Source organism: Bos indicus x Bos taurus, chromosome 22 (assembly GCF_003369695.1).
Source record: "Bos indicus x Bos taurus breed Angus x Brahman F1 hybrid chromosome 22, Bos_hybrid_MaternalHap_v2.0, whole genome shotgun sequence".
In the NCBI taxonomy this organism is placed as follows: Eukaryota; Metazoa; Chordata; class Mammalia; order Artiodactyla; family Bovidae; genus Bos; species Bos indicus x Bos taurus.
In genome coordinates this window covers 49,113,160-49,126,372 of record NC_040097.1, presented here as the reverse complement: position 1 = coordinate 49,126,372, position 13,213 = coordinate 49,113,160, and the positions used below count along the sequence as shown (strand labels likewise).

General features: G+C 43.6%; 1 protein-coding gene across 2 annotated transcripts in view; it reads left to right on the top strand.

Annotated features, from left to right (window-relative positions):
- Positions 1-12,251, top strand: part of OXSR1 (oxidative stress responsive kinase 1) — an 87,242-nt gene extending 74,991 nt beyond the window's left edge. The window contains exons 13-18 of one of the 2 annotated variants that reach the window (XM_027522228.1): positions 1,619-1,765; positions 3,370-3,434; positions 5,643-5,695; positions 7,687-7,755; positions 9,197-9,261; positions 9,651-12,251. In XM_027522228.1, coding sequence (XP_027378029.1) covers positions 1,619-1,765; positions 3,370-3,434; positions 5,643-5,695; positions 7,687-7,755; positions 9,197-9,261; positions 9,651-9,725 — 474 coding nt within the window. In that variant the 3' untranslated portion in view covers positions 9,726-12,251. The remainder of the gene's footprint in view (positions 1-1,618; positions 1,766-3,369; positions 3,435-5,642; positions 5,696-7,686; positions 7,756-9,196; positions 9,262-9,650) is intronic. The other variant, XM_027522229.1, reaches the window with a different exon arrangement.
- Positions 12,252-13,213: the final 962 nt, after the last annotated feature.

Genomic DNA, 13,213 nt, shown 5'->3' with positions numbered 1-13,213 from the left:
GAAGGCTAGATGTGGGAGCAACAGTTCACTATAAATGGACACAGGAGAATTTTTTGAGTTGATGGAAATGCTGAAACCTGATTGTAGAGATATTTATACAAGTATAAATTTTCTAAAAATCATTGAGTTGTATACCTAAATAGGTGGATTTAGTGGGACATAAATTTACACCTCAACTCATAAAGTTCTCCAAGCCAGGCTTCAGCAATACGTCAACCGTGAACTTCCAGATGTTCAAGCTGGTTTTAGAAAAGGCAGAGGAACCAGAGATCAAATTGCTAACATCTGCTGGATCATCGAAAAAGCAAGAGAGTTCCAGAAAAATATCTATTTCTTCTTTATTGACTATGCCAAAGCCTTTGACTGTGTGGATTACAATAAACTGTGGAAAATTCTTCAAGAGATGGGAATACCAGACCACCTGACCTGCCTCTTGAGAAGCCTGTATGCAGGTCAGGAAGCAACAGTTAGAACTGGACATGGAACAACAGACTGGTTCCAAATAGGAAAAGGAGTACGTCAAAGCTGTATATTGTCACCCTGCTTATTTAACTTATATGCAGAGTACATCATGAGAAACGCTGGGGTGGAGGAATCACAACCTGGAATCAAGATTGCCAGGAGAAATATCAATAACCTCAGATATGCAGATGACACCACCCTTATGGCAGAAAGTGAAGAAGAACTAAAGAGCCTCTTGATGAAAGTGAAAGAGGAGAGTGAAAAAGTTGGCTTAAAGCTCAGCATTCAGAAAACGAAGATCATGGCAACTGGTCCCATCACTTCATGGCAAATAGATGGGGAAACAGTGGCTGACTTTATTTTTCGGGGCTCCAAAATCACTGCAGATGGTGATTGCAGCCATGAAATGAAAAGACACTCCTTGGAAGGAAAGTTAGGACCAACCTAGACAGCATATTCAAAAGCAGAGACATTACTTTGTCAACAAAGGTCCGTCCAATCAAGGCTATGGTTTTTCCAGTGGTCATTTATGGATGTGATAGTTGGACTATAAAAAAAGCTGAGTGCCGAAGAATTGATGCTTTTGAACTGTAGTGTTGGAGAAGACTCTTGAGAGTCCCTCAGACTGGAAGGAGATCCAGCCAGTCCATCTTAAAGGAGATCGGTCCTGGGTGTTCATTGGTAGGACTGTTGTTGAAGCTGAAACTCCAATACTTTGGCCACCTTACACAAAGAGCTGACTCATTTGAAAAGACACTGATGCTGGGAAAGATTGAGGGCAGGAGGAGAAGGGGACGACAGAGGATGAGATGGTTAGATGGCATCACTGACTCAATGGACATGGGTTTGGGGGGACTCCACGAGTTGGTGATGGACAAGGAGGCCTGGCGTGCTGCAGTCCATGGGGTCACAAAGAGTTGGACACAACTGAGCGACTGAACTGACTGGAATTTACACTTCAAAAGTTCTTAAAAACAGAAAAGCATAGATATATTTGACTTCCATTTTAAAGAGGTGTACTGAGGTTGCAGAGATGGGCCAGTTCACTACACAAGAACTATTTGAAAAGGTCGCCCCTCCTACACTGCTTGCCTGTCAGCAGGCCCACCTCCCTCTCCTCTCAGCTTACACAGCACTGCTTGTGTTTTTGTTACAGCTATTTTCCACAACTGATCCTGTGGGTACTTTACTCCAAGTTCCAGAACAGATTTCTGCTCATCTACCTCAGCCAGCAGGGCCGACGCCTGCACAACCCACTCAAGTCTCCCTGCCACCCACTGCAGAGCCAGCAATAGCAGCTCAGGTACAGTAGGGACCGCTTTCTTCCGTGGTCAGCCTTCTGGGTGGAGGAAGAAGGCGGAGGCTAGCGTGGAACACCACCTTGTGCACTAAGGATGATGTCCTGGTAGATTTTGAAACAAGTTAGAAATTCTGTTCTCACAGTTTTACATGTATGCAGATAAGAGAGTTTAACAAGGATCACACGGTTCTTTTTTTGAGCACCAAAATAAGTTATAATGATGAAAATATCCCAAACAGCAATAGTTTGGGGGATTGAAATTTCTTGTCAGCTTCCTTCCTCTCTTCCTGTCTCAATGCCTGCCCCCACCCCCAGAGGGAGCCGCTCAGGGGGTATGCCACTGCTCAGCCTTAGGCACCTGAGGGACCACCTAGAGAGCTCCAGGAGTGCCACAGGAGGCTGGGCGAGACACGCGTGCACACTGTCACAGTGAGACCCTCTCGTAACAGTGTCTGCTGCTTGGACAGTGGACCGAATGAGAAGGGCTCCTGTCTTGTCAGCTTTTTATTATATCCTTATATGCTTAAGTTTAGAATGCAGCTGCCACTGAAGAGCACTGTTAGCTCTTCTGTCACCTTTGTTAATACTATCTCCAAACCATGGTTTTCCTGCATTGCTCTTTTTAAGATACCTGTCAGTTTTGTGGGGGTTGATTTTATTAAAATGTCATAAAGTGATGTGTGAATCCACCCACTCAGGCGCACATGACCTTATTGAATCAGAAGGCGCTGAGAGTGCTGAGGGAGTGAAGGCCCCCTGAGAATTGCCCCGCCGCTGCTGTGCGGCCACCACTCTTCCCCTGGGAAAGCGCAGTACTGTCTGCAGTATGCTTCGTGGCGAGAGTACGAGTTCAAGAGTCTACGTGTTTATTAAACAGTAGCAGTGTTTTTATTTTGTTTTTTCCTAAAATTCAGGTAGGAAGAAATAAATATAGAAGTTAAGGTGTTTTCATCTGCGTCCCAGCAGTGCTCTGCCTTTGGAGACCACTGCTCTGAGTGCTTCCAGACTAGAGTCCTGACTACATTTAACCTTTCCTTTGCCCAAGCTTTCCATTTCTGCCCATCATATGGGAAAGGAGACAGTCATCTTATGAAACCTGATGAAAAGATTGGATTCATTTTATGAACAGCCTAAATAGAACGTATGTCCTCCAGTAAGCAAGGGACAGCTTTATGGTTTTCAGAGGATTAAAGATCTGGAACCTCCAGGTTGGGTGGTTTCCTGAACAGCAGCCAGTTTAGACCTTACTACAGATGTGTGGCCAATGGCAGGTTTTTTAAAGGGAAGAACCCAGTGTCTTGTTCTTCACTCTTGTAGAGGGGAACAGAGGTCTGAAAAATGCAAAATTGGAATGTGACTCTGTGTGGCATTTCATGTAGGTTTGACAATGATCTTCCCAATTGTGTTTGACTCCAACTGACATCCAGCTATTGCTGCTGCCTTAGGGTGCATGTCCTCCCACAGCAGGGAGTCCTGGGGACTAGGATGCCCACACCTGGAGATGAAGAAAACTGCTGCCAAATGGATGATTCATCTCTAGACGAGCATCAGTCACCACCACACTTAATACTCCAGGCAATGACTTTATACCTTTCAATGCTTTTTAGGCTCTGTCTTCAGGAGCAGGTTCACAAGAAACCAAGATCCCAATCAGTCTAGTACTAAGATTACGGTAAGTAAGACATTTGTTGTTGTTCTTTTCTAAATACTCTGAATGTGCTGGTTTCTCTTTGGAAGCTACTCCTTCTCGTAGTGCATGCCTGAGAGGAACTGGATAGAACTGTGTGTGTTTTCTCTCAGGTGTTTTATTGCCCTCAGATATAATAGCAGTAGTGTGAGGATCTGAGTTACCATTGACTCACCCCTCTTTCCACATGTGAATTCCTAGTCATCTCAGTATGACCAGAATTAGAGCAGAGGCAGCAAGACCTATTTGGGGAATGTTCTGGGGGTTTTTTGAACTAATTATTTATTTTTTGGAGAGATGGTTAAAATTCAGATTTTTATTTATTTTTTTGAACTTTTTATTTTGTATTGTGGTATATAGCCAGTTAACAATGTTGTGATAATTTCAGATGAACAGCCAAGGGACTCAGCCATATGTATACATGGAAGTGCTCTTTCCCCATACCACCATCTCTCATCCATGCTGCTACATAACGTTGAGCAGAGTTCCCTATGCTATACAATAAGTCCTTGTTGGTTATCCATTTTAAATATAGCACTGTGTCCATCTCAGTCCAAACTTTGTTATTGTCCCTTTGGAAAATGTTTTGATTTTACCACTAGGAGCAATGAAATTATGCCATAAACGTGAAGAAAGCAGATTTGGCTACCTTTTCTTTATAGAAGCCTATACTGTATACCTGGACCCAGATAGTTCTGATCATACAATGTCTTGGTAATTTCATCCTATTTTAATTGTGTACAAAGAATACTACTTGTCTGTTTTAAACATTTTGTTTTAAAATCTTAGATCAGTTAATAGAGAGTATGAAATATTACTTGACATATGCTTCAGAAGGGGAGAGGATGCTTGTAAGTGATGCAGTTAGCTTTTTGAAGGGTGGTTTTTAATGGACTGTGTTCCAGACTTGTTTATGGAAGAGGAGGCTAGAGTCTTACTCTCATTGATGAAGACTTTGAAGTTCAGTTTAGTATATTGTTATCTTTGAAGGTGTTTGTACTTGGCATGACAGTCACATCACAAAAGTGATACTGAACATTTGACCTTAATTTTATTTAGCTTTCAGAAAGAATAGATTGAACAATTACATATTAAGCAGACTAAGTACAGCACTATTAGCTATTGTGCTAAGACCCTGAGAAAGGAGAAAATGAAATGCAATAATCAAGTCTGTGTTGGAAGTTGATTTTTATTATGTACTTAACTGAACTAGCATAGCTGAAAGCAAGTTTTAGTAGTAGATATGCAGCGAAGTATAAGTCCATGTAGACAAGTGCAGAGAGGCAATGAGAGGGAGAAAATCCCTGTTGGGCAGGTTGTGTGGAATTTGGGGAGCTGTGTTTTAAGCACGATTTCAGTAACATCAAGCATGTGTCAGATAGACCTACGCCCTCTACATCATTTAGATAAAATGGATTCGGGTCCTAAGTGATCAGGCACATCTGCCTTTGTGCATGGTATTCTAATTTCTCCATCTTTAACCAGAACCTCCAGGGAGCTTGGTTAATCTCAGTACTTGGTGTGGTGAGCGATCACTGTAACTAGCCCTCGTCAGTCACATTTTAATCTCTGGAGCCTTATGCTAACTCTCCTGCCAGTATGGACCCCATTACGGTCTCCGTCTTCTCTCCATTCCCAAAGCCTTCTGTCCATTACATCCTATCTAAAAAAACTACTAGTATTTCTAAAGTTTCTCCTCATTATCCCAGTCTGTATATTCTTTATCCTTCTCCTCTGAACCCCTGTGGAATTGAGGGCGCATCACGTATTTCATCCTATGAGTCTGCTCAGACTGATCCCCAGTGGTGGGCAAGGTACTGTCCTCGGCGGGGGGGTGTGGGGGGTAGGAGTGGAGATGAGGAAGAAAAGAGCCGCCTCTCATTTTAGTCACACCTCCCTGTGCTCTTTCATATATCCCTCTTAGTTTAATACGGTCTTGTTGGGTGTAAGGATGAGAGTGGGCATATATTGACCAGTGAAGGACCTAGATTAAAAGAGTTGTAGGACAGTTACTAATAAATGATCACTCTGAGTTGTTTGCTCTGAGCCCTCAGTGTGAGCTCGTTAGGACAGATCATCTGGTCTTTGGTACAGAAAGATCTTTCTCTTGGCATAACTTTCCCGATATATGTAGGCAGACTCTGAATGTATAAATTCAGAAATTTATTTTACACGTTTTGTTTTCTTCCATAGGAATTCAAAAAAAGAACTAAATGATATTCGATTTGAATTTACTCCTGGGAGAGGTGAGGCATCAAAATCAAAACATTGAAAACAAAATAACTGCTCATTTGTCATTTGAAGAAACTGTGTGTGAAGTTTCTGTCCTTCAGGTATATTTTACTCTTAAAGGGTGATAAAAATGTTCCTGGCCTAAAGGTTGAGGGTACGTGTGAAGAAAATAAAAATGCAATTTTTTGTTGGTTAATTTTTTTTTTTACAACTACCTCATTTAGAAAATGTAGTATAATACAAGCAGTAGTAAATATAGCTCCAGTTTACTATGGCAGACATGGTGCTAAGCAACATCTCATTAAATTTTCAAAATGGCCCCTAGGGAAAGATTATTGTCCCCATTGCATAGATGATGAAATTAAGGTTTAGAGAGGGTGAAGTAACTGGTTACGGTTCCCACAGCTGAGAAGAGGTGTGAATGAACTTCGGACTCGGATGTGCCGGTGTGCCGAATTCCGGTCTTATGACTGAGCATGTTTGTACTCCTTGACAGTAGGAAACAGCAAGGCTTCCAGTCCCCTCCCTCCCAGCTGAAGCCGAGCCCCGTCACGCATAGTTTCCATCCATGAACTTCTCCCAGGGACAAGGTTTATTATTTTCTTTCTTACCTTTGTTACTCAGAATTCGTATTTGCGAGATGGCTCACAGCTACTGGTGTCTGTCCTGTGTGCACGCTCAGTCTTCCCGCTGCCTCGGTCTCATGAGCAGCTCACTGAAGTGCCGAGAACACAGAACAAATGCACATGTACAGAGATGTATCTGATTTCTGTCTTAAAGCCAGGCAGTCACTCTTTAAGGTCCTCATTCACATCACTGGTCGTCGGCACAAGTATGTGCACAGCCCCTCCCCAGAGGTCCTCTCATTCCCTCTGAGGGCTTAGTGTTCAGGCCTTGGGAAGGAGTCAATTAGAGATGAGGTTAATTGATGGTACTCTCTCCTCATCTTTTTAGTTTCTAGTTGTATGCCCATAGACTGTATGTACTCAGATAGTACAACCTGGGATAACTGGATGTGAAGGAGAGCCTACCAGAATACAGAAGAAAATGATTTTAGGGGGAAAAAAAAGAAGAAAAAAAAACTAATTGCGATCCCCAAAGAAAAGTGATTAAAATTTGTTAAATGTTTAGTGTTGAAATTAAAATTAAGGTTTAATTGAGGGGAATACCCTGGTGATCCAGTAGTTAAGATTCAACACTTTTACTCCCAAGGGCACACATTCAGTCCCTGGTCAGGGAAATAAGAGCCCACAAACCTCACAGTGTGGCCAAAAAAAAAAAAAATTGGGACTCAATCATTGTGTGTTATTATCCCAGGAGATGTGCTACACAGCGTCACATCCCCAAGCTCACAGAGCTGGGCCCACGTTGCCCTCAGACTAGCAGTTTCTTCTGCAGCATCACTGTCAGGAGCTCTGCTGACAAAGGCAACACCCCGTCTAAGGCATGCCATTGTTAAGATGTTATCTTTACACTGAGCTGATACTTGCCATCTGGTTGATTGATCCAGGTTCCGTCCTCTAGCTCGACCTCTGATAGTCCCTCAGTTGAGGTAATCCTGCTGCTGCTGCTAAGTCGCTTTAGTCATGTTCGACTCTGTGTGACCCCATAGACGGCAGCCCACCAGGCTCCCCATCCCTGGGATTCTCCAGGCAAGAACACTGGAGTGGGTTGCCATTTCCTTCTCCAATGCATGAAAGTGGAAAGTGAAAGTGAAGTCGCTCAGTCATGCCCCACTCTTAGCAACTCCATGGACTTCAGCCTACCAGGCTCCTCCATCCATGGGATTTTCTAGGCAAGAGTACTGGAGTGCGGTGCCATTGCCTTCTCCTTGAGGTAATCCTAGTGGTAGGAAAAACCTTTGTGTGGAAGAAGGCCCCGCCGCCACCACCTTGGGTCTCTGGATTTGGCAGCTAGCTTTAGTCTGGCCGTGCCGGACCTGCTTTGAATTGGCAGGGACATGCATGCACAGGAAAATGGAGCGCTTTCTTCTTTGTCTTTGCAGATACAGCAGAGGGTGTCTCTCAGGAACTCATTTCTGCCGGCCTCGTTGATGGAAGGGATTTAGTCATAGGTAACTACTTTGTGCTCTGCCCTTGTGCCCTTGTCTCTCTGCCTATATCCTTAGGATCTAGAAAACCAGGCCTTGATTCTACTGAGTAGGTCGAATGATTCTAGGAATGGTTCTTGGCTTTGTTGAAATAGGAGGTATTGGGGATAGTTCCTTTTTTACAAAAAAGAAAAATCTCACTTCTGAATTTGCTTTGTTACCCCCAATGATAGTGAAAGTTTACCCAGGTCTCTGGGAGATCGTAGAAATGATGACAGAAGTCACAAGTTAGATAAGCTTGGCCATATCTAATCCATTTTGGGGGATGAACTCTCTCCTTGGGCAGCCAAGAGGTAAGAAAAAGTCATTATAGATTTACTCCTTAAAAAAAAGCAGGAAGTAAGAACAGGCACAGTCAGGCCACAGGTACATGTTTCTGAAGGAAAAGACTATGGTGTAGGACAAGTCAGCAGACGTGTAAAGGGCTAGATAGTAAATAGTTTAGGCCTTGTGAACCATGAACAGTCTCTGTCATTTTTAAAAAATCTATTTATTTTAATTGGAGGCTAATTACTTTACAATGTTGTAGTGGTTTTTGCCATACATTGACATGAATCAGCCATGGGTGTACATGTGTTCCCCGTCCTCATCCCACTTCCCTCCCCATCCCATCCCTCAGGGTCATCCCAGTGCACCAGCCCTGAGCACCGTGTCTCATGCATTGAACCTGGACTGGCCATCCATTTCATATATGATAATATACATGTTTCAGTGCTATTCTCTCAAATCATCCCACCCTCGCTTTCTCCTTCAGAGTCCAAAAGTCTATTCTTTACATCTGTGTCTCTTTTGCTATCTCACATATAGGGTCATTGTTACCATCTTTCTAAATTCCATATATATGCGTTAATATACTATATTGATGTTTTTCTTTATGACTTACTTCACTCTGTATAATAGGCTCCAGTTTCATCCACCTCATTAGAACTGATTCAAATGCATTCCGTTTAATAGCTGAGTAATACTCCATTGTGTATATGTGCCACAGCTTCTTATCCGCTCGTCTGCCGATGGGCATCTAGGTTGCTCCCGTGTCCTGGCTGTTATAAACAGTGCTGCAGTGAACACTGGGGCACACGCGTCTCTGTCATTTTTATACATAGTTGGCTGATTGCTGTGCCAGGGCTTTCTGGCCCATGAATAGGCAAGTCCCACCTCTTTAACTGCAGTGTCGTTCCTTGGTTAATACAACATCTTAAAGAAAGTTAATTTGACAATGGTAAGATTTATTTGTGCTACTTGAACTTGTATTTTAAAACACCTCTTGTTTAGGAAGCGATTTATCTTTCTGCTTACATTTTGATTGTATGTCGGAGATTGTGAACTACTGTTTAAGTTGTTAACATATGGTTAAAATGTGGATTTACGTAATTTCTGATTACTTTCTCTGTTTTTATGATTATAGTGGCAGCTAATTTGCAGAAGATTGTGGAAGAACCCCAGTCAAATCGATCCGTCACCTTCAAACTGGTATTCATCCCTTCCTTCTTGTTAAACTGTCTCACTTTTACACACCAGCAGCCTCTGCAGACCAGCTTCCGTATTCCCTGAGTGATGAGAACAATCAAGTCTGGTGATTGTTTAGCTTCCCCATGCCCTGGGCTGATGTCTCTCTTCATTGGGCTCCCTTCCCCTCTCCCTCCCAGGAAGCCTCCTACCCGAAGCCCTCAACTGTTTATTCTCGAAACAGATTGTCAGGCTGACTCCACCTTTGTACCTAGACTCCATCTGCCTCCTGTTTGTATCCCAGGGACCTTTCCCCAACTGCCCTCTCTCCTACAATCTCCATGTCAGTTTTAATTATTACCTGCAATTTTGTTTCTGAATAACCACAGCTTCTCATTTTGTTTGGTTCTTAGGCGTCTGGTGTCGAAGGCTCAGATATTCCTGATGATGGTAAACTAATAGGATTTGCCCAGCTCAGCATCAGCTAAAACACAGCCCTGGAAGAGGCAGCCGAAGGAGATTCCACACATGCGTGTCTCTGTTGCTTCTGTTGGCCTAAACCCACTACTGCCAAAGAACCCAGCAACAAACCTCCCAGCTAGGAGCTTTAGAGGTCTTTCTTTTATGTTTTTCCTGCCATCATCCCTGCTTTTTCCCACAGGGAAAGAAAAGTTGGATCACCAGTGGCCAGCATCCCTTTTAAAGAGTTCCGTTAGTAAACTTACTGCACGCATCCCCTGTCTTCCTCCGTCTAAGAAGTGGCCCGGGTGCCTCAAGGCCCAGGAGGGAGGTCTATCAGCTCATCTTGCCTTACTCCAGTGATGGCGCTGGGGGGAAAGTAGCAGCTCTATTGGGCTTCCTCATCCTGCTTGTTCTCCCACACCGGACGGGATGTGGGCATCTTGGGATATCTCTTTACCACTGAAGTAGCAATTAAAAGTTGATTGTTCAGCTGGAGCCCAGAGAATTTAGTTTAGTGATTTTTTTTTTTTTTGTATCTGATATGAATTCTAGCAACCTTCGTTAGGAAAAAGCACAGCCTCAGAAGGAGGCATCCTAAACTGTGTTTTGTTTTGTTGATGATGTTTCTAAGCGTTTTGCTGAAGCTGCTCTCAGGCACCCCTCTTCATTACTTGCTCCAGAAAGGGTTGCTCGCCTTAACTTCAGCTGGTGCAAAACATCTGACTGTAATCGAACTTCAGCCATCGGACCCTTCAAAGCGGAACTTCGGACTGTTTTTAGGGAAAAAAATCACGTAACGGCTTATAAACGAGAGTTACCCCAGCAGTGGTGTTTTGAACAGGAAAAAATCATAACTCATATCAGTGTGGAAGTATTTATTTCAGCTCTTAAACAACTGAAGAAAAACTGCTCCTTGATCCTCCCATGAAAATCAATTTGCCTGGCCTCCGAGTCATGAGGAAATGCAAGGCTGAGATTTCTACAGCAATAAAGGAGAGTTGCCCTAGGCCAAAGAGGCCTGCCTTCTGCCCCCTCTCCTGCACTGACCCTTAGGAGGGGGTCCACACTTCCGTGTGCTGAACCTGACCCAAGATGGAACGTGAAACCACATGTGCCGTGACTTTTAGGATTTATGCGTAGACAGTGTTCATTTGATTTTCTACAGAAATAATATAAATTATTCTTTAAGTTTAAAAAAGAGCACTCATAATGCAATATGTGAATCACCAGTGGGGTTGATTTTTTTTTTTTTTCCTATTGTTTCACAGTCAGCCTTTATCTAACTGCAGATTAGCCCTAACAAGTTTTACAAATGAAAGAGATCCTCAATCTGGCCTTAAAACAACACAAAAAAGATGGGCTTTGGCCCCATGGAAAGGGGAGAGCTGCCTCTTACAGAATCAGTCGATCCCTTTCCATCTTCGTTGGTCTGTGAATAACAAGATTGCTTTACCTAGTTTCTTCTTGGAGCACCTCTGAAAGCTTTCCCCACAACTGACTTGTTACAGTTTTAATTTCATTCTGAGTTCATAGTTTTAACCTTGGGCTTTCTTCACCAGCCCTGGATACAAAGGCATGTTGGGAAAGGGGTGGGTGTTGGAGAGGAAGGGAGGGGATGGTTTGGGATGAGAGGGTTGGGAGGAAAGTAGATCAGAGGATCAGATGCCAGAGTCCTGGCAGGATTGGTGAAAGGAGGGAGCCTGTTGAGCCTGGAGACGGAAGATTGATCAGCTTGATGGACAGATATTTAGCTTTTCTTTTTTCTTTTCTTAGAAGAGAGTTGAGGGGGAAAGGACAGGAAGGTAGGAATAAGTTTATGGAAAAGATGTAGTGTCCCATTTGGCACAAGACTAGGGGCTTACCTTAGAGTCTGTATTTTCATTTCAAGTAAGCCCTCATAGTCTGCTTATTTCTGAATCCAGAGGGTAGTGGCATCACTCTATTATAGGTTTCTTTTGGAGGTGATCAAAAAAGCCCAGGCTGGAAGTAAGCAGCAGCCCATCTCCTTGTTCAGTTTCTCCTGCTGGCCATTACCTGTGAGCTGCAGTGGGACAGGCATGACCTTTGAACTGAAGTGGGCTGGGGCTTTCTCTTTCTTTTCCATTCATCTTTTGCCCTGCTGGGAATTAGGAGCCAGACACCAAGCCCCAGGACAGTGTTACTTCTTCTGCATGATGTATGGTGGACTCCCTTTGCTGGCATGTGCAGTGATGCTGAAAAAAAGTGAGTGAACAGAAACTTCGCAGGTGAGACAGCACGTGACCTAGTGAGCAGTCTCGCTCCTTCCTGGGAGTGGTGGTCCAGGATACACCTCTCTCCCTACATCCCTAGGATCTCCTGGGTCCTAGGGTAGGGACTAATTTAGCACGAGGTAACATGTGCCAATGCTATTTGTAAAACGTTACGGTCTTTCTAAATGATTCATGGATTTGTTTGGGATATTTTGCTTAAGTTGTGAACCAAATCCTAGAGCCAGCTGACACTCTTAATAATCTGGAGAACAGAATAATGGTGTATCAATAAATGGAGGTTCCTCCTTATGACGTATGCTAGATTATGGAAGATGTAAAATATTTGACTTCCCCTCCCCTTTTTTTTTTTTGACTTTGTACTTTGCTGCATGTTTCATTAATTTTTAATCAATAAAGAATAAATTGTCTGTGGTGGTGTAAGGATGCTTCACTTTGGTGACTGTTGACGGGAGCAGCAGGAAGTGAAAAGGTATATTAATAAACAACGTAAAGCCATTGTACAAACAGGGAAGCTGAAATCCCCAGAGAGAGCGATCTGCCCAGGGAAGTGTGTTAGGGTGGCGGAAGCAGCTCCTCTCAGTGACCTTTTGTGTTTACCTCTGCCCATGCTATTGGTGAGCTAAAATACCAGATTCAAGTCCTTGGGAGTCCCTTTTGGAAAGTTCAGAGCCAGGCTGAACCTGTTCCCATTTCCAGCCCTTCTTCACCTGCTGGGTAAGTAACTCCTGCCCCAGAGGTGGTCTTTGAGCCTTGACAGGACTGCTTTGGGGTAGGTCCTGGTAACTCAGGGCTCAGGTCCTGGGACCTTGGGGTTGATTGTATCATGGCTGATTGAATTTCCTTTTAAGGTAAACAGGTTGTGTGGAGACAGAGGAGGAGGTGCCGACTACTCAAAAGTGACCATGGTGTATGTGGGGGTCAGGGCAGGGGCAAGAGTAAACAAAGCCTCTCCACTTGCCCATCATCTTTAGCAAGATCAGGTCTTGTCCAGAAGCAGGGTTCCTCACCTCTGCCTACTCCTAGTAGCAGTGCTCAGCGCCACAGCTCATGGATTCCTCCTGTGGATCAGCTCATCTACCCTACGCATTTTGTGGGTTTGTTTTTTTAAAGTAGACTTTTATCTTTCAGAGTAGTTTAATTTCACAGAAAAATGGAGCAGAAAGTATACAGAAAGTATACTCCCTGGCCCCACACAGGCGCAGCAACTTACATTGGCTCTTCATTATCACCCAAAGTCCATAGAATACCTTCGAGTTCACTTG